General features: G+C 40.0%; 1 protein-coding gene across 2 annotated transcripts in view; it reads right to left on the reverse strand.

The window, feature by feature from the left end:
* Positions 1-26,888, reverse strand: part of GBA2 (glucosylceramidase beta 2) — a 210,243-nt gene that overhangs the window by 119,707 nt on the left and 63,648 nt on the right. For both annotated transcript variants that reach the window (XM_063453518.1, XM_063453519.1), the window contains exons 5-6: positions 21,272-21,490; positions 17,836-18,075 (exon numbers count right to left, since the gene is read on the reverse strand). In XM_063453518.1, the coding sequence (XP_063309588.1) occupies positions 17,836-18,075; positions 21,272-21,490 (459 nt within the window). The remainder of the gene's footprint in view (positions 1-17,835; positions 18,076-21,271; positions 21,491-26,888) is intronic.

Consider the following 26,888-nt stretch of genomic DNA (forward strand, 5'->3'; position numbering starts at 1 on the left):
GATCCAAGAGCATTTTGGATTTGATAAACATAGTCTTTCCCATCATTTTTAGCTAAAACACAATAGAGACCAACGTCAACTCCAATTCTTAGGCATTCAGAAAATCGAGATTAACTGGAGGGGAGAGGACCTTATTACTGCAATGGGCAAGTCAGAAATGAGGAGGATGTTTCATTTAAATTCTCTTCTACCTGACGGATTAAATAGTGATTTTGAGTTATATAATTTTTTTAATGATTTTAGTATAGACTCTTTAAGAAATGACTGTCATAAATTGAATTGATATTTTTGGATCTTTGGGTACTTATGTATATTCACAATTAAATAAGATGGAGAAATGTGTTCAAGCTATATATATATATATTTATTTAAATTAATACTTTCAAATTATTTATTTCTTAGAAGTTATTCTTACTTACACACACACACACAATATCAAGAATATTTCAAGTCACTACAGTGTTCTATCTTATTGAGGATCCAGTTCTCTATCTGTTAGTAATCTCTACTTTCGGCTGTATTTTTAGCTATTTTTTGACGGTCTGTTATTTATATTTATTTTTATCTCCTATACAAGCAAAATCTGATTTGAGGAACAGTCTATTACATACTTGGACTCACGGATATTGTATACCCTTAATGCCAATATGAAAAAAATGAAGAGACGCCAGTAAGCAACACGGCGACACAGACATCGGAAGAGACGAATGGGCGTGACGTCACTTCCGGAAATCGGCTTGGTGAGCCGATTAGACGCCCACACCGTCTGCAAGCCTGATTGGACAAAAGACGAACGGTAGGACGAATCAGGAAATGAGACATGGATTTAAAAGGAGGATATGAGAGGAGATTTGACAAACTTCGATTGAGAAAGCTCGAGGAAAGGGCGAAACACTCCTTGAAGCAAGAAAGCTCTACACAAGGACATATTTAACTGTTTTTTTATATGTATGTGTATTTTATAGTTCAATAAATTGATCCACTGCATTCTTATAGACCTACTGGCTACAGACTCCATTTTTGGGTAACAAGCGTTTTTACCCAGAGACAGTTTATTCACCCCTGTATATCATCTAACTTACTGCACTAGATGCAATTCTTTCTGTGTTTACCTCTGAGCATTCAAAGAAAGAAAGAAGAGGGAGGGTGTCACCTTAATACACCAAAGTAAAAGTGATTTGAGCCAGTCCTTATCTTGGCTCTTTATTTGTGAGTTTCTTTTATTCACATTTTTATATTATAGTACATACTTCACCATTAGATTTTTCTCTTTTTATTTTATATATACCTCCATTAATTGGTACCCCTATATTAAGGGGTAAGTATTATATTTGATACAGCACTCCACTCAAGAGATTTATGGAGGATGTTTGCTTTTAACTTCTTAATTCCCTTTTTTTCTATCCCTTAATACCTGGTGGATTAGAGAGATCTACACAAAAGTGTTGTAGCGGCTAATAGATTGGCATTACAAAATGTTTTGCCTTTAGCGCCTACCTTTATACACAAAGCACTTTATGGATTGGTAATTGTTGATATATTCTCCAAATGGGTGGAATGTATAGCTCTTACAAACTGTACGGCATTATCAACAGGTAAGGCACTATGCAAAAATGTATTTTCGGTATTGGGTTTTCCCAGAATCATTTTATCAGACAATGGTCCTTCATTGGAGAAGTACTTAAAGAAATGTGTAAATTGTTGGGGATCCAACAAAGATTTCATGTCCCATATCATCCACAGTCGATTGGCATAGTGGAAACAATGAATAGGACATTAAAATCTAGATTGAAAAAAAATGCTTGAAGATAAGAGGAGCAGTTAGGTAACACACTTACCAGGAGTCTTAATGTCTATTTGGGCAACTCTAAAATCTAAAACGCGAGTGTCACCTCATGAGTTAATGACAGGCAGAACCATGCCAATCACTTTCCCCAATGAACCTTTTGTTCCAAGTACTTTCAAAGTTGCTGCAGAACATGGTGAATGGTTGAAAGTATTACAAGTACAGCTGCAGTCAGTTTTGAAGTTTGCTGCTTCGAATATGGCCCCTTCTGGCAAACAATGGGTTAAAGATGTAACTCAGGGGAACCATGTAGATAGGTTTAAACCAGGGAACAAGGTGATTGCAAAATCATTTAGAACACCAGGTCCCTGACAGGCAGGGTGGGAAGGTCCTTATGTTATTCTAAAGAAATTAGGAGAAACTGTGTTACAGGTTCAAAGAGCAAAAGTTGGTAGGAAATGTAATAAAGCAAGTGTGACGAAGTGCCCTTCGCCACTTGTGCCTGGAGGGGACTACTGGCTAGCCTCCTGCCTTCCGACTATGGCCCCTGTGCTGATAGCTGTATTACTATTTCTGCCGGGGTGTTCGGGACTTTCAGTATGTGAGTAGTGCTACCTCAGATAGCTATGCCATGGAGCATATTCGTGTAACGAAAGACTATGGAAAAGACTTTGGCTCCATAGCGATTGAATTGTATGTATGTGATCTGAGCGCCATTCAACAATAATGTGCACTCAGATCAAAGCTATCTGGGAATATGTTGCATGTATATGTTTTATGTAGTAATTGTAACATTGTGTAGTTTTATGTCTTTTTGTAACCATGTGGTTAATGGAGCCTTGCCTCTGTCCTGGGAGATAATTTGATTACTTCCCAATTATCTCCAGGATAGAGAGGAGGGATTGTGATGTCACTGTGGGAGTGTTTTGTTGGTATTGTCTGTGATTGGTTGTACTGTGTCCCACCCTGTGGGATGTCCCCTTGCATGGGGACTTGCATAAAAGCCAGTGTGTGGTCATTAAAATCAGATCATCTTGAACCTTTCTTGAAGCCTTGGCTCATGTTTGGGGGAAGGGATACCTACACTCTGGGGATTGCTATAATCACTATACTCCCCAGGGTATGATCACTAAGCTCTGCTAAGAGCTTGTTCCTGCTCTCTGGGGAAAGAGAGGTTCACCCACTGGAAGCTGGATCCTGGCCTTGGGTCCAGGGTGGGTGGAGACGGTGAGACCCCGGCGCAGCTGCATCACTGGAAGTGGAGTGTGCAGTGCTGATGGTGTCGGTTGGAGTGCTTGGAGTCCTCAGCGAGCACTAGGAGCATCGATTGGCGGAGGTACTCAGTCGGAGTGCCAGCATTCCGTCACAGCAAGTCTTGTGCATATTGATCAATGTAAACTCACTAATGTATAAGAATAGTAAACTGCCATCTGTTTTTCATTACAGAACCAATAATGTTTTACATGGACAAAGACTGTTTAATTTTAAAAAGGACAAATTGTTTGGACACTAAGGACAAAGAGACTGTTCTCATGGATGCGATTGGAGAGGACATTACTTCATGGACTAAATCAAACCGATTGGGTTTTTATGGTTAATGTAAACTGTATAAAATTGCACAGATTATTATTGTTATTAATCACGATGATGTTAGGTACAATCAATGCCCAAGGTACAGGTACTCCAGATTGTGAAATTAAAGATACCTTTGCTAAATGCACAGCTTTTCCATATGAGTATAAAGTGAGATATTGTAAGGCTCCTGGTGTTAATTATTGTGGGTGCATTCATGCAGACACATCTGAGGATGCAATATCTGGTACGCTCACATTTCATGAATACCAAGAACCATGTATGACATATCTATCAGTTGACTGACTAATTGATTTCATCATTAATATTACCAAGGATTTGACATATATAAAGCAAAATAATACTGAGAGTAAGTGTGCGGTATCTACTGGTATAGACAACACCCCTTACCCTTACTATGTTTAATGCGAGAAGTATTAACGATGATGGATTACATTGTTACTTGTACTTAATAGATACACTTGTAAATCCATACGCAAATGCTAAAGTAAAAGTACTTTACTTATCACAATCCAGCTAAATGTGCAGGCCAAATCACTATGTGGCCTTGGCATCCAAAATCTAGAAAACCTACATGGTTATGGACACACTGTTTTTGTTATGAGACATTTATTGAATAGGAATAGACACACTGTTTCACTTTCATATGCATTTACAATCATGACATTTTGTGATAATTGGGCTCCAGAACAAAAAATAACAGATAAATGTAATCTTGTAGAACAGGAGGGGAAAGATCCCATTAGAATATACAAAGATGGGTTCGGCGTGATGACGTAGACAGCGGAGTGACGTTGCGGGTGCGCGAGGAGGGCGGCTGAGCGGGAAAAGAGAGAGAGTGCTGCAGAGGCTTCGGTACAGGGGTGGTCGGAAACGGCTCAGAAACGCCAGCTCGACGATCGCTAATCAGCTGAACAGACAAAGTGGGATACCGGCGGCTTACTGAACCGGCGGCTTACCGAATCACTGGCTGGCTGGACACTAGATGGTACCAGGGGGTTTTCAGGAGGTTGTGCAGCACCGGCAAACCCATCTCAAGTACAGGCAGAAAAAAAAAAACGATGTTGCCGATGGAGGTCGCAAGTATTTCTTTATTAATATTATTGCAATAACTACAATGACATTTGTCACTAAATAATTGTCTGGCACTGCCTGGCATTACCTGGCATTACCTGCTGTACCGTAAAAGGAACAGGTCTTTTTGTATACTCGCATATCATTCAAGATTAGATATGGGGGATTGTTAGATACTGCTAAGTCTCTTTTTATAGTTGCAGCAATACAAGGGTTAACTAGCAATTCAGACAGGTTTAAGAAAAGAAAAAAAAAATGCTCCCTTTTTTTTTAAGCAACACATAATCCTAATTATTGGATTATTGAATTCGGATGAATTTGGATGAATTTGGATGATTAGTAAAATATTTAGCACAAAGCCTCTATAAGCTTTTATAAGCCTCTCCAGACTCCCCAGACTGAACCAGCGACACCTGGGGTAATAAGCGGAAAACAGATAACGCGGATAGAATAGTCCACGACATAATTGGGAATGCAGCAGTATTAACCTGAGCTAATACTGAGCTAATACTCCCCAGAATTAAATTTCTCTATTCAAATCTTTTTATCTGGACTCTATATTTAAGAAGGGGAAAAAAAAAAAATCCCCTGAAAATGGGTCAAAAAAAAAAGAGAAAATAACGGAATTGGAGAAAAATAAAACATCAAACATAAATACCCTCTTTTCACCAAAAATAAACGTCCCTTCTCGGAAAGAACAAAGACGATCAATATCTCCAGAGCAGCATGAGTTAATGAACCCCTCTACAGACTCAGGACAGACAGATAAACAGAACATTGTCAAAGGCAAAATGGTTTCTCAAGAAAGCTTGGTGGAAGCCCTAGACAATCTCTACGGGAAAATTAGCAAAGACTTTAAAGAACTTATGCTCGAATTAAAGTCGGAAGTAACGGAACTAAAGCAGAAACTGAGAGAACAAGACGAACATATTAAAGAAACAAGACAAGAAATACATCTTCTTCAAACACAAAATAATATATTAAAAGAACAAGTGAGTGTACTAGAAAGTAGGACCACGGATATTGAAGATAGATCAAGAAGGAATAACCTGAGATTCAGAGGAGTCCCCGAAGAAATTAAATCAGACAAAATGGAGGATTACTTAAAAGATTACATGACTCAATATATGGAAACCCACGAAATAGGAGAAGCACCATTTGAGCGAATACACAGAATTCAAAAACCTCCTAACATAAAATCAACAGAACCAAGGGATGTTATAGTACGATTTTTAAATTGTGCAATTAAAGATTCCCTGATGAGGAAAGTCCGATATAAAAAACTTCAAGAAGGAAAATACATGAATATAGTAATATTTCCAGACTTGTCACAAGCCACTAGGAACAACGGCAAACGATTTAGGGACATGACCACTACATTGAGGAATCATAATATTCCTTATAGGTGGGGGTTCCCTACTAAGCTTCTTATTACGTATAAGGAGAAAATAATCGTGGCTAAGAACCCAACAGAGGAGTTAGATAAATTGGGTATCCAGATTGGACTATGTACAGATATGTAAATAAGGAAAAAACAAAATTAACATGTACGAAGCACTTTGATATTATAGTAAACCCAGATTAAAAAAAAAAAAAGTAAATGGAGGTTAAACAGTTAGGATGCTAAGGAAGAAGCACAAGAGAGAAGAAGATTGGAGACTGGATACTAAGAAAGGAGGAAGAAAAAAAAAAAAAAGAGGAAGAAGATGAGTGGGGAAGAGGAGGGAAAAAAAAAAAGCGGTTATAGCGGGTCCTATGGGAGAAGACTCAGGAATATAGGGGAGACGACTCAGGTATATATCAGTATTACTCTCCTCACGACTTTAACACGCACCAGACTGGTGAAGAATTGAAAATATAAGATGATTCTAAGAACCCCCTCAAATCTCTGAAAAGCGGGTACCAAAGTGACTTCCACAGTATATGAGAAATAAATTAACAATCATATCCTCCTACTCTGGAAAGCGGGTACCAAAGTGACTTCCACAGTAAATGAGAAATAAACCAACAATCATTCCCTCCTACTATGAAAAGCGGGTATCACAGTGACTTCCACATTAAATGTGAAATAAATTAACAATTATATCCTCCTACTAAGGATATAGCTGTACAATAAGAATGGAAGGAGACACTATATACCTCCTCATATCTGGGAAGATTAACAAATGGAAAATTGCTATCCCATAAAGAGGGATGTCTCCCACCAAGATATCATCTCAATATTCAGAGAACCATCATGGGCAAGGCACAATGGGATGAGGAGTTTAAAGAGGAAAGCGGGTACTAAGGGGAATTTAATAGAAAATGAGAATTAAAACAACAAACATATCCCCCTCCCAAGGAAATAGATGTGTAATAAGCAAAATTGGCAGGAGATACTTATACCTCCTTATAGCAGGACAGATGGACATATGGAAGATTGCTAACCCATTAATTGGTACGCCTCCATCAGATCCCAACCTAATACTTAGAATTTTGGGATAAGAATTTTAAAGGGGAAATCCGGGAGATAATTTCTCGTAACTATAGAGGGGACATAATAATAATTAAGGTAGCTAGGGGCAGGGAAGGGAGGGGTGGAAAATAAAGGGGAAAAAAAATATATATACACAAACAATAAAAATCTAAAGTTATAAGCACTAATAAAATACACAACCAGTAGTTACAACTCACAATATAAATGAATGCAGAGGAAATGTATATATATTTGAGAAATTTTACACACTAAAAAGCATGGAAAGAGATGATAGGATAAAACGATATCAGAAATAGGAATACTCACCATAGGATGATTTAAAAACGATTATACACTAAAATAAACCACTCACTTGGGGTTGTAAAGATTAGGGTAGGGGGAATCTTTTCTATATTTGTTTATTTTTTTTACAGTCTTTTATAGCTAGGAGAGATTAAAATTTAATATTAGTCCCCGTCAAATAATAAGGGGGCATGAATACCGTCCATCCTAAAAAAAAATAAAAAATTTTTTTTTAAGAAATAGCGAGGGGAGTGGAATAGAGTTGACTGCAAAGACTTGTTCACATAAGCATAAAGGGAGGGGGTAGAGGAAGATCACTATTAACAATATCATAGTAGGATAAGGGCGGTAATACGTGAGAAGTCCCAATTCTACGCAGGAAGGACTGGGGATAAAATATAATATGTTCTCTCACTCGCTCTAGGTCCCTCACCGCGCCAGCAACAGTATCTAGCTAAGTAATTTTTTTTTTTTTTTTTTTGGATATTTTAGTTTGGATTCATATTTTTCTTTAGCTAGGAATTTGCTTAGCATTAGTCTAGGCATGGATTCAAATGGTATGAAAGTGTTAGAAGGTATGATTGAGCGATGTCGGTTCGGGAGCGGGGTGGCGGCCTGGGTCGCTCCTGATAAGAACATAGCACCTATCGTAATTCATGACGATTAAGGTGCTCTCAATAAACTCCCAGGGCTTAAACTCACCACAGAAAAGGGGTTGTCTGTATAATTCATTAACAAAAGGAAAGATAGATATCTGTTTTACACAAGAGACACACTGGAAAGAGGGAGACAAACAAAGATGGAGATATGCAAAAATTCCACTCATTTTCGACTCCATACTAGATAAAAAAAAAGAAGAGAGGGGTCGCTATATTGATTGCTGCACGTTTAAAATTTGAATTGATACTAGAACAAAAGGATACTGAAGGCAGATATATCATAATTATCTGTAAGATTAATGACATACAGTATACATTAGTAAATATCTACGCCCCAAACGTATATTCCCAAAAAAATTTCAGGAAGGTTTTTTCAAAAATTCTTAAAATTCAAAAAGGAAGATTGATAATAGCGGGTGATATGAATGTGGCCCCAGATGATAAACTAGACAGAACAAAAAAAACAGATAATAAATAACAAAAACCAAGGGGATAGGAAGAAAATTAAAAAATTCCAAGCTCTTATGTCAGAATTTAATTATTATGACATATGGAGGGTGCATCACCCCAGAGAAAGAGACTATTCGTATTTTTCAAAGGTTCACAAGGTTTATTCTAGAATTGATTTATTTATTACAGATGCATATAATTTAAGAACGTTTGTAAATTCTAAGATAGAAGTTATTACATGGTCAGATCATGCCCCAATAACCTTGGAGATAACTGAGGAAAACAAATGGGTAAATAGACCTCAATGGAGACTAGACGATGGCATATTGAAATCTGAAGAGAATAATAAATTCTTGCAATCCAAAATCAACGAATTTTTTTAGAAATAATGACAATGGGGAGGTAAATACGGGTACTCTATGGTGCACCTTCAAATGTTATATAAGAGGAGTCTTAATCAAAATGGGGATTAGACAAAAGCGTAAGATGGGTAAACCATTACAAGATTTATATATTTCCTTGGCACTACTAGAAAAGGAGAACAAACAGAAGGTAACAGAATATAATACACAAAAAATAAATGATCTCCAAGAAGAAATAAAAAAGAGAATAGAAATTAAAACATCTAATGCTATATTGAAATTAAATCAAACATGGTATTACACAGACAATAGAGTCGGGAAAGCTTTTTCATATAAATTAAAATCTAAGAAAAACCTATCTCTAATAAAGAAAATAGTGGTAGGAGATAAGGTATGTTTGTCTCCTGAATCAATCAGTGATGCCTTTGAAGAATATTATAAATCATTATATAATCTGAATACTCCTAAGGTATCTACATCCGATATCAGAGATTTTTTGAAGAATATTAAACTCCCAAAGGTGGATAATATAATTCTAGAAGAGTTGAACGCTCCCATAACTAACGAAGAGATAGAGAAGAATATTAAAGAATTAAAAACAGGCAAAGCTCCAGGCCCAGATAGGTTTACCCCATTGTTTTTTAGGAAATTTGGGGGATCGGTTCTTAATATATTAAATAAACTATTCAATGGTATCTCTAATAATACGAATTTCCCTAAAGAAATGTTACAAACTAATATAATTCCAATTCCTAAGGCTGGTAAGGACCCGAATTATGTTAGCAACTACCGTCCGATCTCGTTAATAAATATCGATATTAAGATATATTCAAAGATTCTGGCGGAAGTATGTTATACATACTTTAATTCATTTAGATCAAACAGGCTTCGTGCCTAAAAGGAGCGGAAGCGATAACATACGTAAAATAATGAACTTATTTCAAAAAACAAGTAGACGCCGAGAAGGCTTTCGATAGAGTAAGATGGGAATTTATGTCGGAAGTTTTAATAACTCTAGGTATACAAGATATCTTCCACGATCGAATAATGAGCTTATATAAATCACCATCGGCAAAAGTGTGTGGGGGGGGACTGAACTCCAAAGGATTTATGATAAATAACGGGACGAGACAGGGATGCCCACTGGCCCCAATGCTATATATTCTCTCTATTGAACCATTGGCTGCAATGATTTGACAAACAAAAGAGATACAGGGAATTAATATTGCAGCTTTAGAGCATAAAATCTCTCTTTATGCTGATGATGTAATCCTCACATTATCTTCACCTAACACATCTATCCCCGCAGTTATTTCATGTATCGAACAATATAGCCTTTTTTCAAATTATAAAATTAACTTGACCAAATCTCTTGTTTTGCACAATAACATCTCAGAATCAGATCTTATTACTTTAAAAGAGAAGTATAAATTTAAATGGTCAACTGAACATATTGAATATTTGGGAGTCAGATTGGGATTTAAATGGAATAAAATTATTGAGATAAACTATCTACCTCTTCTTCAGGATATAAAAAACATTATCTATATGGAAACCTTTATATATCTCATGGATGGGAAGAATAAGTGTTATCAAAGATTATATACTACCTAAACTCGAATATTTAATGAGATCGATCCCAATGAGGATACCAAAAAAAATATTGATTGAGTTTCACGAAACCTTCCTGAAATTCGTTTGGGGATCTAAAAAGCCAAGAACATCATATAAGACGTTATGTAGGACACAAAATGAGGGAGGGGTATCTTTTCCAGATTTAATAATGAGACATGACGCAATTATGATTATGCATTTAATTAACTCAAAGCATAAAGACTTGGAACAGAATCCCTGGGTAAATATTGAAAGAATATCGAAAAATTTAGATCCAATTGCTCTAATCTGGTTGGATAAAACTGCTTTTAAGAAATTAAATGTACAAAATAATATTCTGATAGAACTATATAACTATATGAACTACCTAAAAAAAAAGATATAAAATCGAAAATAATATCTCCGCTTCCGCTCCAATAGAAGTACTGAAGGGATATATAAATGATATAGATCTGAGTAAATGGAAACAGGAAGGATACAAAGTTATAGGCGATTTTTTCATGGATAATAACCTTTCAAGAAATTTATGAAGTAAACTCTGTTTTAAAACCCGAGTTTCTAACGTACCAGAAAATAAGAAACATTTTGAAAAATAAACGAGTTGAAGAAGATCTCTTTGACAAAATTGTATCAATAAATGGGAAAGATAAGCTAATATCAAAAATAAACAAAATATTATATCAATATATACCCAGGAATAAAATGAATAAAATCAGTAAATGGGAACTAGAAATAAATAAAGAGTTCAGTGAAGAAGAATGGGCAAAGGCACTTACTCTAACTAAAAAAAACAATACACAACATTATTATTTATGAGATTTATATTAAGATTTTACACCGGTGGTACATGGTACCAGCAAAACTCTTTAAATTTCAAAATGGCGCAAGTGATATATGTTGGCGATGTAATGGGACCACGGGTACACATTTACATATTTGGTGAGACTGCCCAAAGCTACAACCAGTGAAAAATAAACTGGACTTAGTACTGGGTAGAATCTACGGAATGAATATTAGATTAACTTCTCACTCATTCCTATTTCATTTGGAGCTACCAGATAGTAATACCTATTCTAATGGATTGACGATACATATACTAATGGCAGCAAAGATATGCCTAGCCAGGAGATGGAAAACAAGTATAATTCCATCATGGAAGGAGATACAAGCACAGATAAACTTCCAAAAAACAATGGAAAAAGCAGTGTATGCTAATTTAGGGAAAAAACAGGAGTATCATAGTATATGGAATCCTTGGGAGATGGCTTTGGATGACTCAGGGGCGGCCTAGAAGGCGGTCCCCCCTCCCCCCGATATCACTCAAGAATGGATGAATGTGATGAAAGACGTGAAGTTGAGGTGAATTGCTGCTACGTCACCACGTATAATTATAAAATTGATAATAATAAAAAGAATAAAAAGATAGAACCGTTTAACAAATGATGATAGGGTATCTGATATTAAGCATTCCACCATAATAAATCAATATGTATCAAATACCATTATCTGATGTTTAAAAAAAAAAAAGAAAAAAAAAAAAAAGAATATACAAAGATGACGATCACAAAGTATTATTTGGAGCTTCATTTAGTATATACACATTCATTGAACATGTCAGAATGGGACATTACACGTACATTCCCACAATGTCAGGAATATACAGTAGGAATACAGCAAGATTTCTATTATTGGTTAAAACAAGACACCACTTTCTCGAGACCAGTGAATACAGAAGAAAACGTGAGTGGTATAACACAGTATTAGGTGGTTTAGGTGTAGGAGCAAGTGTGATAAATGGAGTAAATATAGAATCGCTAGCAGCTAGAATGACACTAGCAGCTGCAGGTAGCAAATCACAGGATGCTTCATTGCTATTATCTAAGATGCAAATGCAAACAGTTGTCAACAATTATAGAACAGATATTTCCATTATTAATAATCTCATTAACAAAAAGTATTGTGGCAAACCTAGCCACTTCAGACTACCGTATATGGCTGTGACTTTAAAGGTTGTCTGAAAAAACGCTGTAATACCGTGTTTAAATGTATGCTGCTTGCTGTGTTTAAATGTATGCTGGTCTGTGTAATATAGAGCATTCGTATGCTAGCAGCCGAAAGCCGCTAGCATTCACGTGGTCGTTTCACGAACAGCAACTTTAACAGCTGTTCGTGAAACGAACCAAGTACCGAACAAGAGCCCACACACAGAGGGTCGTGTGGCTCCAATTAATGGTGGGAGAAATGCTCTGTACTTTAAGTTTCCCATGTAGTCCACTACTGTAATACCCCTGTAATGTGACTCAGGAAATACTGAAGCATGTGAATAAAGACCTCAGTTGACTCCCAGAACTGTGTTTCGTCCGGTTACTGGGGGATTTGGGATATTGTCTTCATTTCCAGCGCTTTACTTTGGATTACCTTCTATACCAGCGGAGATCTTGGGATTTAATATTGCAGCTCCGCTACAAGTATAATATCAGTGTAGGAATGGAAAAGATTGCCACTGATACCTCTTTAGCCTTAGGATGTATAGCTTTACAAATGGACATCAATACGAATGCAAAAATATTCTTGCAAGCTCTTTTTAACCATCAATGGCCTTACGAAGTCCCTCTTGAAGTGCCTAAATTAAGTTTTTACTACAGAGCTTTCTGGCAAACACAATGGTTAGGATGTCTGGAAGGCACAATAAAACAATGTGAGTTTGCTATTTTTCTCCCTACTAGGAGTTAATTACAACAGATTTAAGTATATTGTTTTGGGTAAAATAGTGAATTCTAAATGGATACAAATGGATAATAAGCAAAAGGATAAAATCCTAGTGGGAGTAAAAACTGTAGAGTACATGCTTAATATAGAAAATTGTTTGTAAAATAATGGTGATTATGTCTGCCCTTATGGTGTTAATGTTCTAGAAGAGGTATCCTGGTGCTGGGAGAATAATGACACGTGTCAAATGAAGTTAAATAAAATACCAATTCAACCTGCGGACATATGATAAAGGAATTGTATGTTTGCATCAAATAGAAGGAAACAGAAATACACGGGAAAAATTGTTCTGAGACAGTAAGTTTAGCACCGGGTAGTTATTGCACAGCGAGACCTGCTTTGTCAGTAACCACCAAGAATATAAGGTGTAAATAGTGCCGATACCGATACCGATAATCTGTGAACTTTCAGGCAGATAGCCGATAACTTGACGATATTTTGTACATTTACCATTTTGAAAAAAATAAACTATTTCTTAAGGTAAATGCACAAAATATACATGCCACATGTAGTGGATGCTTAGACAGGGGAGCTGTGTGTGTTTGTCTGGTGGATGCAGTGTGTATTTGTGTAGTGTGTGTATATAATGAATGCAGGGTGTTTGTGTAGTGTGTGTAAAGTGAAAGCAGTGTGTGTGTGTAGTGTGCGTAAAGTGAATGCAGTGTGTGTGGTGAATGCAGTGTGTTTGTGTAGTGTGTGTATATAATGCAGAGTGTGTGTGTGTTTGTGGAGTGTGTGTGTATAATGCAGTTTGTGTAGTGTGTGTGTATAATGCAGAGTGTGTGTTTGTGTAGTGTGTGTTTGTGTATAATGCAGTGTGTGTGTGTATGTGTGTGTGTGTGTTTCTGAAGGGATGTAATTTTTGTAAAATATAAGTTGTGTAAAATTTTCATTTTTAATATTTATGTTTTATTTATTTTTTTGCCCCCCATCCCTGTTTGTTACCTGGCCAGGGAGATGGGATATGACAGTCCCTGGTGGTCCAGGGTACACTGGGGAGCTGCTGGGAGGTATGTAACAGCTTGCTGCGGGCCCTCCAGGACCACCAGGCTTGTAATGGGCCCGGCGGTCCTGGGAGGTATTATCGGCAATATCGGTATCTATATTGGCTGATACCGATATTGCCGAAAATACAGAATATTGGCCGATAATATCGGTAAAATCGATAACCGGTTGATCCCTAAATATACCTATTACTATTTTAACGCTGCTACCACCATGACAATTTATAATGGATTGCCTTGGTCCCTCAGGTAAATCAATAATAAAAACCCGCCAAACACAACTTAGCACAATAATTAAACAATTGCAAAACACTAATTAGTCTCTTCAGGTAATTGATTCTTAACCAGACAAAGACAGAACTTAATAAAGGAATATTTATTATGAGCAAAAAAATTGTAAAAACTAATTATTTACACCAACAACAGATAAAAACAAAAGGGCTAAAAACAGAAGTCCTAAACACTTACTCACTTAGGTTTTCAAAGTAAAACTTTTGCCCAGAGGATCTCTGGCAAGGAAGATGGTGACTTACTCAAAATTTGATTTTGGCCCCAAGCAAGTACAATGCACGTCTCATTAGAGAGATATACCCTATGGATTACCACGCCTCACCCAGCAGTGGAGTAAAGGCGTATTTATAGAGATCCTAAGTGACCACCCCCTTGATTCCGGATCCACATCAATCCAAATGGAAACATTTAGCTCTATCTTCTCTTATGTACCTGCCACAGAAATAATAATTGCATCTACTAATTTGTTATTATTTTCCCATTCTATAGATATGTTTCACCGCGTACTTGCGACCCAATACGGCAGACATCACAATTCCTTCCCATGTGGTTAAGTTAGGTCCCTCATGTTGGGGCTTGTTTAGAAAAATGGCACTTGTCGCATTTCAAATATAACAACAATGAGGCTTAATAATTATTCTGTGGGTAAATATGAATGTTTTTTCCTTTCTTTGCCTATGATACTGGAACAAGGCTAATGGCCATTAACATATCACAGAGATTGACTCATCAATTACAAGGTAGAGCCAGATGGTTGAAGCCAGCTAGACCTCCTTTTGACCTCCATACAATCAGATTACACCTTTTGGCATTGACAATACCATCTCTGCCAGGTCGGCAGGTCCTTAATGCACTACACAAACAACATTAAAGGACAATATTCCATAGTGCAAAAATAAATGGTGCACCCTTGCCATGACACCTATAACTTCTTCCTCTAACTGCTATTTCTATCTGCTTCCTATAACTTCTTCCTCTAACTGCTCTTTCTATCTAATTCCTATAACTTCTTCCTCTAACTGCTCTTTCTATCTGATTTCTATAACTTCTTCCTCTAACTGCTCTTTCTATCTGCTTCCTATAACTTCTTTCTCTAACTGCTCTTTCTATCTGCTTCCTATAACTTCTTCCTCTAACTGCTCTTTCTATCTGCTTCCTAGAACTTCTTCCTCTAACTCCTCTTTCTATCTGCCTCCTATAACTTCTTCCTCTAACTGCTCTTTCTATCTGCTTCCTAGAACTTCTTCCTCTAACTGCTCTTTCTATCTGCTTCCTAGAACTTCTTCCTCTAACTGCTCTTTCTATCTGCTTCCTAGAACTTCTTCCTCTAACTCCTCTTTCTATCTGCCTCCTATAACTTCTTCCTCTAACTGCTCTTTCTATCTGCTTCCTAGAACTTCTTCCTCTAACTGCTCTTTCTATCTGCTTCCTAGAACTTCTTCCTCTAACTGCTCTTTCTATCTGCTTCCTAGAACTTCTTCTCTAATTGCTCCATCTGCTTCCTATAACTTCTTCTCTAATTGTTCTATTTGCTTCCTATAACTTCTTCCTCTAACTGCTGTTTCTATCTGCTTCCTATAACTTCTTCCTCTAACTGCTCTTTCTATCTGCTTCCTAGAACTTCTTCCTTTAACTGCTCTTTCTATCTAATTCCTATAACTTCTTCCTCTAAATGCTCTGCTTCCTATAACTTCTTCCTCTAACTGCTCTTTCTATCTGCTTCCTAGAACTTCTTCCTCTAACTGCTCTTTCTATCTGCTTCCTATAACTTCTTCCTTTAACTGCTCTTTCTATCTAATTCCTATAACTTCTTCCTCTAAATGCTCTATCTGCTTCCTATAACTTCTTCCTCTAACTGCTCTTTCTATCTGCTTCCTAGAACTTCTTCCTCTAACTGCTCTTTCTATCTGCTTCCTAGAACTTCTTCTCTAATTGCTCCATCTGCTTCCTATAACTTCTTCTCTAATTGCTCTATTTGCTTCCTATAACTTATTCCTCTAACTGCTCTTTCTATCTGCTTCCTATAACTTCTTCCTCTAACTGCTCTTTCTATCTAATTCCTATAACTTCTTCCTCTAACTGCTCTTTCTATCTGATTCCGATAATTACGTCCTCTAACTGTTCTTTCTATCTTCTTTCTATAACTTCTTCCTCTAACTGCTCTATTTGCTTCCTATAACTTATTCTCTAATTGCTCCATCTGCTTCCTAGAACTTCTTCCTCTAACTGCTCTTTCTATCTGCTTCCTAGAACTTCTTCCTCTAACTGCTCTATCTGCTTCCTATAACTTCTTCCTCTAAATGCTCTTTCTATCTGCTTCCTATAACTTCTTCCTCTAACTGCTCTTTCTATCTGATTCCTATAACATTAATAGTGCTAACAATAAATATAGTAACCAAAAGAGTGAATATTGCTGAAAAAAAGCAATATTCACTTTTTTGGTTACTTTATTTATTGTTAGCACCATTAATTGTTTTTTTTATTAATTTTTGTTTCCTCCTTTATATCCAAGAGTATTTGCTATATATTGTATCTATCTACTAGTATCTACAATTCTTGTTTTTCCTATATTTGTATTTACAATTCTTTTTCCTACTATACTTATAATTATAATTAAAGTTGTTTTTTTTAATTATTCAATTATTAATTTCTGGCTTGCCCTTCCATTGATAAAGGTCAGGTTCGTGAGGTATGAGACAGTCTCCACCTCCGATCCTCCCTTTCTTTTCACTTTCATATTCTTTCACTAGCTGCTCTTGCTACCCGATTCCTACATAACTTCCTCCACTATCTTTTTTTAAAATGTTGCTTCCTATATAATTGTGAAGAAACGACTCTTTGTGTTCAGTAATTTAGATTTGTCTTCGTTCAGTAGATAAAACTATGGGTTTTAGGGTACTTTCTGGGTTTTGTGGAAATGTGTATCTTTTTGATTTGGAGATAATGGAGTTTAGTATCATGCTTGACGCGATTATCTCCCAGACACAGGGGAAAGATTATATTATTTTATGTAGTAGTGTCCTGGACCTGAAAGCGAATGTTACTGCAGAATGTATTTTGTCATTGTCCCCTCTGAGGTCCAGTGGGGAATGCCCCTGGAATATGTCACACTAAACCCTGTACATTTGTAACTGCATATATACCAGCCAGTTGGCCTGAATAAATTCATTCCTGTTGTACCCTCCATCTAGTCTAGGCTGATGTCTGGGTATCCGTCTGATTTGCTTGGTGAATATACTTGGATGCTGTATTTCGTCTGGATAAAACAAACGGGTATCTGAAATACCTGCATTCGTTACAATAATTTTCTCTGCTAACTGCTTTACTCGCATCCTATATAATTTTCTCCGCGAAATGCTCTGTTTACTATATAACTACCTCCACTAAAGGCACTTCCTATGTAATCCAAGTGCTATATAAAACTGTGAGAACTGGGAAGAGGATGGAGTGAATGGGAGGGGTCGCTTCATCTTACCGTCTCTCGCGCGCCTACCCCCAGTGTGAAAGGGTTAGTGCTGGTGCAATGGTGCAGCAGGATGCCAGTCACATGCTCCCCTTCTCTGTGCACATGGAATGGTTCATTCCAATGGCTGCCAGCTTGGTCACTCTTGGCCCCACTTCCATTCCTCATCGAGAACATAATGGTAACCTCAGTCTCCTCATCACTGCTGTTCTCCACATCCCACACCAAGAGCGCAAGGGGCAATGACGAGTCCTGCAGGTCAGAGGAAAAGATAGACTACATGGCATGTACCTAGAAACGTGGGTGATACATCTCATACTGAAATTATCTTAAGGACAAAGAGTAAGGAGGATGTCCGCCATGCACACACATATACTGCCGAATTAGTAAATGTGGGGAAATTAATTTAGCCTTTCAACAGAAATCAGACAAGGATCACAGGGGCATAGAAATGTCAGTACAGCCAGGGTCAGTATAGAAAGGGATATGGCCAGGGTCAGTATAGAAAGGACTATAGCCAGGGTCAGTACAGTGAGGACGATAGCAAGGGTCAGTACAGAAAGGACTATAGCCAGGGTCAGTAACGGGAGGACTATAGTCAGGGTAAGTACATAGAGAACTATAGCCAGGGTCACAACAGAAAGGACAATAGTCAGGGTTAGTACAGAGAGGAAAATAGCCAGGGTCAGAACAAAGATGACCATGGACTATAGTCAGGTCAGTACAAAAAGGACAATAGCCAGGGTCAGTATAGAAAGGACTATAACCAGGGTCAGTACAGAGAGGACCATAGCCAGGGTCAGTATGGAAAGGACTATGGTCAGGGTCAGTACAGAGATGACCATAGACAGGGTCAGTATAGAAAGGACTATGGTCAGGGTCAGTACAGAGAGGACCATAGACAGGGTCTGTATAGAAAGGACTATGGTCAGGGTCAGTACAGAGAGGATCATAGCCATGGTCGGTACATAGAAGACCATAGCCAGGGTAAGTACAGAGAGGACTATGGTCTGGGTCAGTACAGAGAGGACTATGGTCTGGGTCAGTACAGAGAGGACTATGGTCTGGGTCAGTACAGACAGGATCATAGGCAGGGTCAGTATAGAAAGGAAATAGCCAGGGTCAGTATAGAAAGGACTATAGCCACTATGAGTATAGAAAGGACTATAGCCAGGGTCAGAACAGTAAGGACTATGGTCAGGGTCAGCACAGAGAGGACCATAGCCAGGGTCAGTATAGAAAGGACTATGGTCAGGGTCAGTACAGAGAGGACCATAGACAGGGTCAGTATAGAAAGGACTATGGTCAGGGTCAGTACAGAGAGGACCATAGCCAGGGTCAGTATAGAAAGGACTATGGTCAGGGTCAGTACAGAGAGGACCATAGACAGGGTCAGTATAGAAAGGACTATGGTCTGGGTCAGTACAGAGAGGACTATGGTCTGGGTCAGTACAGAGAGGACTATGGTCTGGGTCAGTACAGACAGGATCATAGGCAGGGTCAGTATAGAAAGGAAATAGCCAGGGTCAGTATAGAAAGGACTATAGCCACTATGAGTATAGAAAGGACTATAGCCAGGGTCAGTACAGTAAGGACTATGGTCAGGGTCAGCACAGAGAGGACCATAGCCAGGGTCAGTATAGAAAGGACTATGGTCAGGGTCAGTACAGAGAGGACCATAGACAGGGTCAGTATAGAAAGGACTATGGTCAGGGTCAGTACAGAGAGGACCATAGACAGGGTCAGTATAGAAAGGACTATGGTCAGGGTCAGTACAGAGAGGACCATAGACAGGGTCAGTATAGAAAGGACTATGGTCAGGGTCAGCACAGAGAGGACCATAGCCAGGGTCAGTATAGAAAGGACTATGGTCAGGGTCAGTACAGAGAGGACCATAGACAGGGTCAGTATAGAAAGGACTATGGTCAGGGTCAGTACAGAGAGGACCATAGACAGGGTCAGTATAGAAAGGACTATGGTCAGGGTCAGTACAGAGAGGACCATAGACAGGGTCAGTATAGAAAGGACTATGGTCTGGGTCAGTACAGAGAGGACCATAGACAGGGTCAGTATAGAAAGGACTATGGTCAGGGTCAGTACAGAGAGGACTATGGTCTGGGTAAGTACAGAGAGGAATATGGTCTGGGTCAGTACAGAGAGGACTATGGTCTGGGTCAGTACAGACAGGATCATAGGCAGGGTCAGTATAGAAAGGACTATAGCCACTGTGAGTATAGAAAGGACTATAGCCAGAGTCAGTATAGAAAAATCTAAAGCCACGGTCAGTACAGTGAGGACGACAGCCAGAGTCAGTATAGAAAGGAATATAGCCAGGGTCAGTATAGAAAGGAATATAGTCAGGGTCAGTGTAGAAAGGATTATAGCCAGGGTCAGTACAGAAAGGACTATAGCCACTGTGAGTATAGAAAGGACTATAGCCAGGGTCAGTGTAGAAAGGACTATAGCCAGGGTCAGTAGAGAAAGGACTTTAGCCAGGGTCAGTACAGAAAGGACTAGAGCCAGGGTCAGAACAGAAAGGACTATAGCCAGGGTCAGTACAGAGAGAACTATAGCCAGGGTAAGAACAGATAGGACTATAGTTAGGGTTAGTACAGAGAGTACAATAGCAAGGGTCAGTACAGAAAGGACTATAGCCAGGGTCAGTACAGGGAGGACTATAGCCAGGGTCAGTACAGGGAGGACTATAGCCAGGGTCAGTACAGAGAGAACTATAGCCAGGGTAAGAACAGAGAGGACTATAGTTAGGGTTAGTACAGAGAGTACAATAGCAAGGGTCAGTATAGTAAGGACTATAGCCAGGGTCAGTACAAAGAGGACTATGGTCTGGGTCAGTACAGATAGGATCAGATAGTACAGAGATGACTATGGCCAGGGTCAGTACAGAGAGGATCATAGCCAGGGTTAGTACAGAGAGGACTATAGCCAGGGTCAGTACAGAGAGGATCATAGCCAGGGTCAGTACAGAGAGGACTATGGTCAAGGTTGGTACAGAAAGGACTAGGCCAGGGTCAGTACAGAGAGGTTAGTACAGGGTCAGTACATAGCCATGGTCAGTACAGACAGGACTATGGTCAGGGTCAGTACAGAGATGACTATGACCAGGGTCAATACAGGGAGGTCTATAGCCAGGGTCAGTACAGAGAGGACTATGGTGTGGGTCAGTACAGAGAGGATCATAGCCAGAGTCAGTACAGAGAGGACTATGGTGTGGGTCAGTACAGAGAGGATCATAGCCAGAGTCAGTACAGAGAGGACTATGGTCTGGGTTAGTACAGAGAGGACTATAGTCAGGGTCAGTACAGACAGGATCATAGCCAGGGTTAGTACAGAGAGGACTATAGTCAGGTGCCATATATTAAGTACAATACAAGGGGGTATCCCTGTGACAGAATTGGAAACACAGTTGAGGGTGTGCACTATGTCTTACCTTGTAGTTATCAGGAATGATAGGGGACACTTGGCGGCATGTGAGGGTGATATTATGGCCTGGCAGCTCGTAGACGTGCCATGCACGAGGATACAGGGCATGATAAAAAGCATGGTTTCCACAATACCCCCAGTTCCAACTTTGAAGGGTGTGTGGGTGCTCGACAGACAGCACTTGCTGGTAAACGGTCTGCCCTCTGCGCCGAATACAGACTGTAAACTGCGGGAAAGAAGTAGAAAATGGAGACATTATATATGAAAAGGAGAACAGACCTATAGGGGCATAATTTAGAAAAAGACAAATTAATCCACTTGGCACGTTCTTTCTATGCAACAGTTTATCGACGTTATTCTCAGTCTATGTGCTTCATGTTGGCATGTCACAGTAGCTCAAATTATTCTAGGTATAATTGTGCTCAAAAGTTTGCATACCCTTGAAGAATTGGTAATATATGTAACGTTTTTAAAGAAAACTTGAGTGAGCAGGCAAAACACATTTCTTTTATTTCTTATGGGATTCATATTCAACTGTAGGTTATAACAGAATGGCACAATTATGAAACAAAACATGGCAACAAAGAAAAAAAAAATTAAATGATCCCTGTTCAAAAGTCTGCATACTTTCAGTTCTTAATACAGTGTATTGCCCCCTTTAGCATGACAGTGTGCAGCCTTTTGTGATAGTTGTCTATGAGGCCCTTAATTCTCGCAGGTGCCCATTCGTCTTGGCAAAATGCCTCCAGGTCATGCAAAGTCTTTGGCCGTCTTCCATGAACTGCACGTTTGAGATCTCCCCACCTTTTTCTGCTGTAACCACTGGAGGGTCAACATGACCTTGTGCTTAGGATCATTGTCATGCTGGAAAGTCCAAGAGCGTCCCATGCTCTACCTTCGTGCAGAAGGTTGCAAACTGTCTGCCAGTATTTTCTGATAACATGCTTGTAACGGCTACCCAGGTAGAGAGAGGGTATCTGCCGTTGAAGACGTCCTTTTTCCCTGCAAGCTGCTGTGGAGAAGTAAGCTGATGTAATCCCATCCACGATATCCAGAGCGAGAGTCAGGTTCAGCTGTAACAGGAGCAGAATAACATCCCCAAATAATCCCCTTCCAAGAACAAGACGAGGCTACGTTTTGAAGGGTCAAGAAGAACTGAGGACTGGAACACCCAGCCTGCTTTTTATTAGGAAAAGGCACACACAGGACACTCCCAGGGGAGGATGAAAACAACCAATTACACACAGGGTAACACCCCCACGTCTCCTCCCCTCAGATAAACACATAACACAATTATAACGTACAATATTTTACTACAATACAGAAAGCTCAATTATCTGCTGGCCAGAAACATTACAATTTAGAACAATTTCAGAAACATACTTTCTATAAGACATACAATTATATTTCACATCCCTGGATAGCTGAGGATACTGGTAGTTACATATCCAAATCTTACGAATTTCCGTTCAGTAGTTTCCGTGTCGCATCGTGTGGAAGTTTGACCGGCTTGCCATGTGGAGGTATCCGGGTTACAGTTCCATAGAATCAGTAGCAAGAGCCGGTCTCCGTTCGCAACTAACTACACGAAAACTACCGTTCGTATGGTGCAGCTGGTTACATGTGAATGTTCCCCTCATTCGGTAGATTCTATCTACCAAACGCCAGTTTGATTCGTGGAGGGGAACGTATTCATCCAGGACTTTCGTGGGGACCGGGCGTTCGCATGGTTGCCGTGCCGAAATTAGTTCCAGGCGATCCCTGCATAAGTCCCGCTGACCGCGTTCGTGAGTTCCAAGATGGCCGCCATCCTTTGTTCTCGCCACGTGTTCGTATGCCGAATGGCGGCCAAATAGTAGCAGTTAAGTTGCGGTTTCTCTGTGTTCTAATGTTAATTGCTACCCAGGGTGTGTGGTCTCTGTTCGGTAAACGAATACATTTCCTTCATACATTTTGAACCGAACGGATACAGGCATTAAAACAGCAGGGAGAGGGTTTAACTGAGGGCCCACAGGCAAGTACATGAAAAATCCTTCACACCAATTACTTTACAACGCTTGTTCCCTTGATACTAAATGTTTTGTCCCAGCCTTTATGACTCAGCATTGTCGCTTCTGTAACTTTTGGCTAAGCTTACGCTTATTTATTATGCCTTGTCTTGTCCTGTTGGGTCGCGTATATACAGGGTTGGATGTAGACTGTTTTTGCTTTTGTCTGAGGGGGTCTTGTATTTGAACTTGATGTGGTGGAGCCAACCTCGCCACTGTGAACTGGAGGAGCCTGGTTGCCCGCCTGCTGCCTTTAGATAATGGACCGGCAGCTAAAGGGTTAATTTTGCTGTGCAGGAGGATTTATTTCTCCCTCTCTGCACAGCCGTTCGGTAGATTCTATAGATTCTATCTACCAAACAAACAGCCGTTTATCAGCCTCCCCAGAGCCGTGGGAAGCCGGCCGGCGCTGTTAATGGGCCACCCAGAAGCTGGAGTGTGCCCTCCATTTACCTCCCTGAAGCTGCGGTTAACCGCAGCTTAACAAGCGTGTGCCGGCAATTGACCACCCAGTAGCTGCGGTTAACCGCAGCTTAATTGATTGTTACTGGGTGGTCGCGGTTACACTTAGCCGCCACACAATGGCGGTGTTCTGGAGCTCCCCGGGCAGCCAGCGCTTGCCTGCCCGGCTTTCATGAACCAAACCCGGACACTGTTACGTGCAGGCACCGCTGAACCTCCAGCCCCCTGGTTCTAATTCGTATGGATTGGGCGAATGCATGTAAATTCGGTAGTTTGTTTTATGTGAATGTTTTAACCCAGATAGCACAGCCATTGAGCCTGTTCGCATAATTAAAGACTTTAGCTCCATGGTAATTAAACTGTATTCGTGTGGTCTGAGTGCCATTCACCTAATAATGTGCACTCAGACCTGAGCTATCTGGGGATATGTTATATGTCTGTGTTGTATGTATAAAATGTGTCTTTATGTATTTTAAAGTGATAGTCTGTCTTTGTGTCCCCACGTTTGTAATAGAGTCTTGCCTTTGTCCTGGGAGATAATTGAATTACTTCTCTAGGGCAGAGGGGAGGAAGCCAGGATGCATTGTGGGGAAGTTTTACTGCTGTATGCCTGTAATTGGTACTTGTCTGTCCGTTGTTACAGTCTTCCATCTGGTCCCCTAGGGGAGTGTCCACCAAGTGGGAGACCTGCATAAATACAGGGGCAGGTAACCCTCAATAAACAGACCACTGCTTGACCCTCAACACGGAGCCTTGTCTCGTTCTTGGGGTGATTCACTGTATGCTCATAGGGACTGACTGCCAGGAGTGTAAGCCGCTTGGGAGCTTTTCCTGTTCGTCTGCTAGCAGCTATTCGTGAGGCTCCAGTTCGTGAGTTTGGAGTGCTACCTTATTCCCTTGTATGCAGTTCGGGAGTTTGGTGCATTCACCTATTATCTCCAGGACAGACAGGAGGAAGCCAGGATGCATTGTGGGAAAGTATTGTGGCTGTATGTACTAAAGTGTGTACTAAAGTGCATTCACCTATTATCTCCAGGACAGAGAGGAGGAAGCCAGGATGCATTGTGGGAAAGTATTGTGGCTGTATGTACTAAAGTGATACTTGTCTGTCTGCTGTTTCAATCTCCCATTGGGTCCCTTAGGGGAGTGTCCACCAGGTGGGAGACCTGCATAAATACTGGGCAGGTAGCCCTCAGTAAATCAGATTCTGCTTGACCCTCAAACCGATGTGTCGTCTCGTTTTTGGGGGAATTGGATTGTATGCTGACTGCCAGGAGTGTAAGCGGATTGTATGCTTTACTGTTCGGCTGATTCCAGGGTTCGTGTGTTTCCAGTTCGGGAGTTGGGGAATTCGTACAGTTTGCAGTTCGGGAGATTGGTGCTTGCAGTAGCTGCTGGTCTATGGAAAAGGGGATTATCACCTAAACGGTTTTTATCCTCTTGTGGGCGAAACGGTCCGTTACACTTGATATGTAGGAAAATGTTTTTTTAACCGTTTTTCCATTCAGTGCCTTTGTATGGTTAAGGCTATGCTTCGCTATATGGAGGTCACCGCTCTCTTGCGTTCCTCTATATCGGGTCAAATCATCTTGTATGTCAAACTGCATAAGGGGGTTTCGACAACTATGTTGGTAAGAAGGATTTGCTGGCTTCTGTCGCTGGAGGGGGTGGAGTCTTGTTTCGGTGCCTGCTTAGCTGTGTTGTCGCAGGCCATCTCGGAGAAGGCATCTCACAACGTTATTATGCATTCTGCAGATTGGACTCGGGAAGATACTTTTCGTATTTTATATTTTCCTCATGCTTCTTTGGATGTAAAATTCAAGGGCAGAGTATAGGATATTTGATACCCTACTAACCTCAACATCTGAGGAAAGGGATTTAGGGGTGATTATTTCTGATGACTTAAAGGTAGGCAGACAATGTAATAGAGCAGCAGGAAATGCTAGCAGAATGCTTGGTTGTATAGGGAGAGGTATTAGCAGTAGAAAGAGGGAAGTGCTCATGCCATTGTACAGAACACTGGTGAGACCTCACTTGGAGTATTGTACGCAGTACTGGAGACCGTATTTTCAGAAGGATATTGATACCTTAGAGAGAGTTCAGAGAAGGGCTACTAAACTGGTTCATGGATTGCAGGATAAAAAACTTACCAGGAAAGGTTAAAGGATCTTAACATGTATAGCTTGGAAAGACGAGACAAGGGGGATATGATAGAAACATTTAAATACATAAAGGGAATCAACACAGTAAAGGAGGAGACTGTAGCAAACTCGCCACTTTAAAGGTTTGCCCTGAGTTCTTGGAGGGGGCTGCTTGCCCGCCTCCTGCCCAGTGATTATGGTCCCGGGAAGATGTAGCCCTTTAAGTACAACGGCTGGGCTTAATGGGATTTTGTATGGCATTACTGGCCCTTTAAGAACCAGCCAAGGACGTATACTATAATATTGCAGAGACTTTGGACTATATAACGTATGCAGCAAAGGACATTGAGCTGTTTGCAAAACTGTGTGTTTTAAAAAGCTTTCGGTACTTTGCTGCTATATATACCTTCAGTGTATGAAGCATTCGTTTGATTGTCCCCATAAAACTGTATTGACCCACTGCATCCGTCATAAGAACTAAATCTACCGAACACCAAACCACCCTGATACAAAGTGTGGCTTCAATCAACCTCCCAATTTGTTTTACTACCTCTTAAGTGGAAACTCACAAACGCTCTGTTAAGTCCCTGGGTGGCCGCCATTTCGGGAGTTTAACACGTGGCGGCGGCCATCTTAATCTCCCGGACAACGTGTTGCCGTCGAGTGTCTGGAACTAAAATCGGACACTCGACTAAGCAAACACTGCTGAGACCTCCAGACTTCCTTATCTTTGGGCTGGAACTACCGAACAAGCTGCCGTTCGGTAGAAAGACTACTACTAACATGGGTTCACACGAATGCCAGCATAGCCATGTATGGCAAGCCTTTCGGGACTTTTATTCCACGAACGGAGACCGACCGCAAGGCCATTTCGGATACTGTTGCCTGTGCGGTCGGTCAAAACTTTACTTGCCCATAACTCCCGAACCCCTGGTATTTAGGGGTGTACCCTATGTATTTGGGGAAAAGTATG

The sequence above is a fragment of the Pelobates fuscus genome, chromosome 5, assembly GCF_036172605.1.
Source record: "Pelobates fuscus isolate aPelFus1 chromosome 5, aPelFus1.pri, whole genome shotgun sequence".
Classification (NCBI taxonomy): Eukaryota; Metazoa; Chordata; class Amphibia; order Anura; family Pelobatidae; genus Pelobates; species Pelobates fuscus.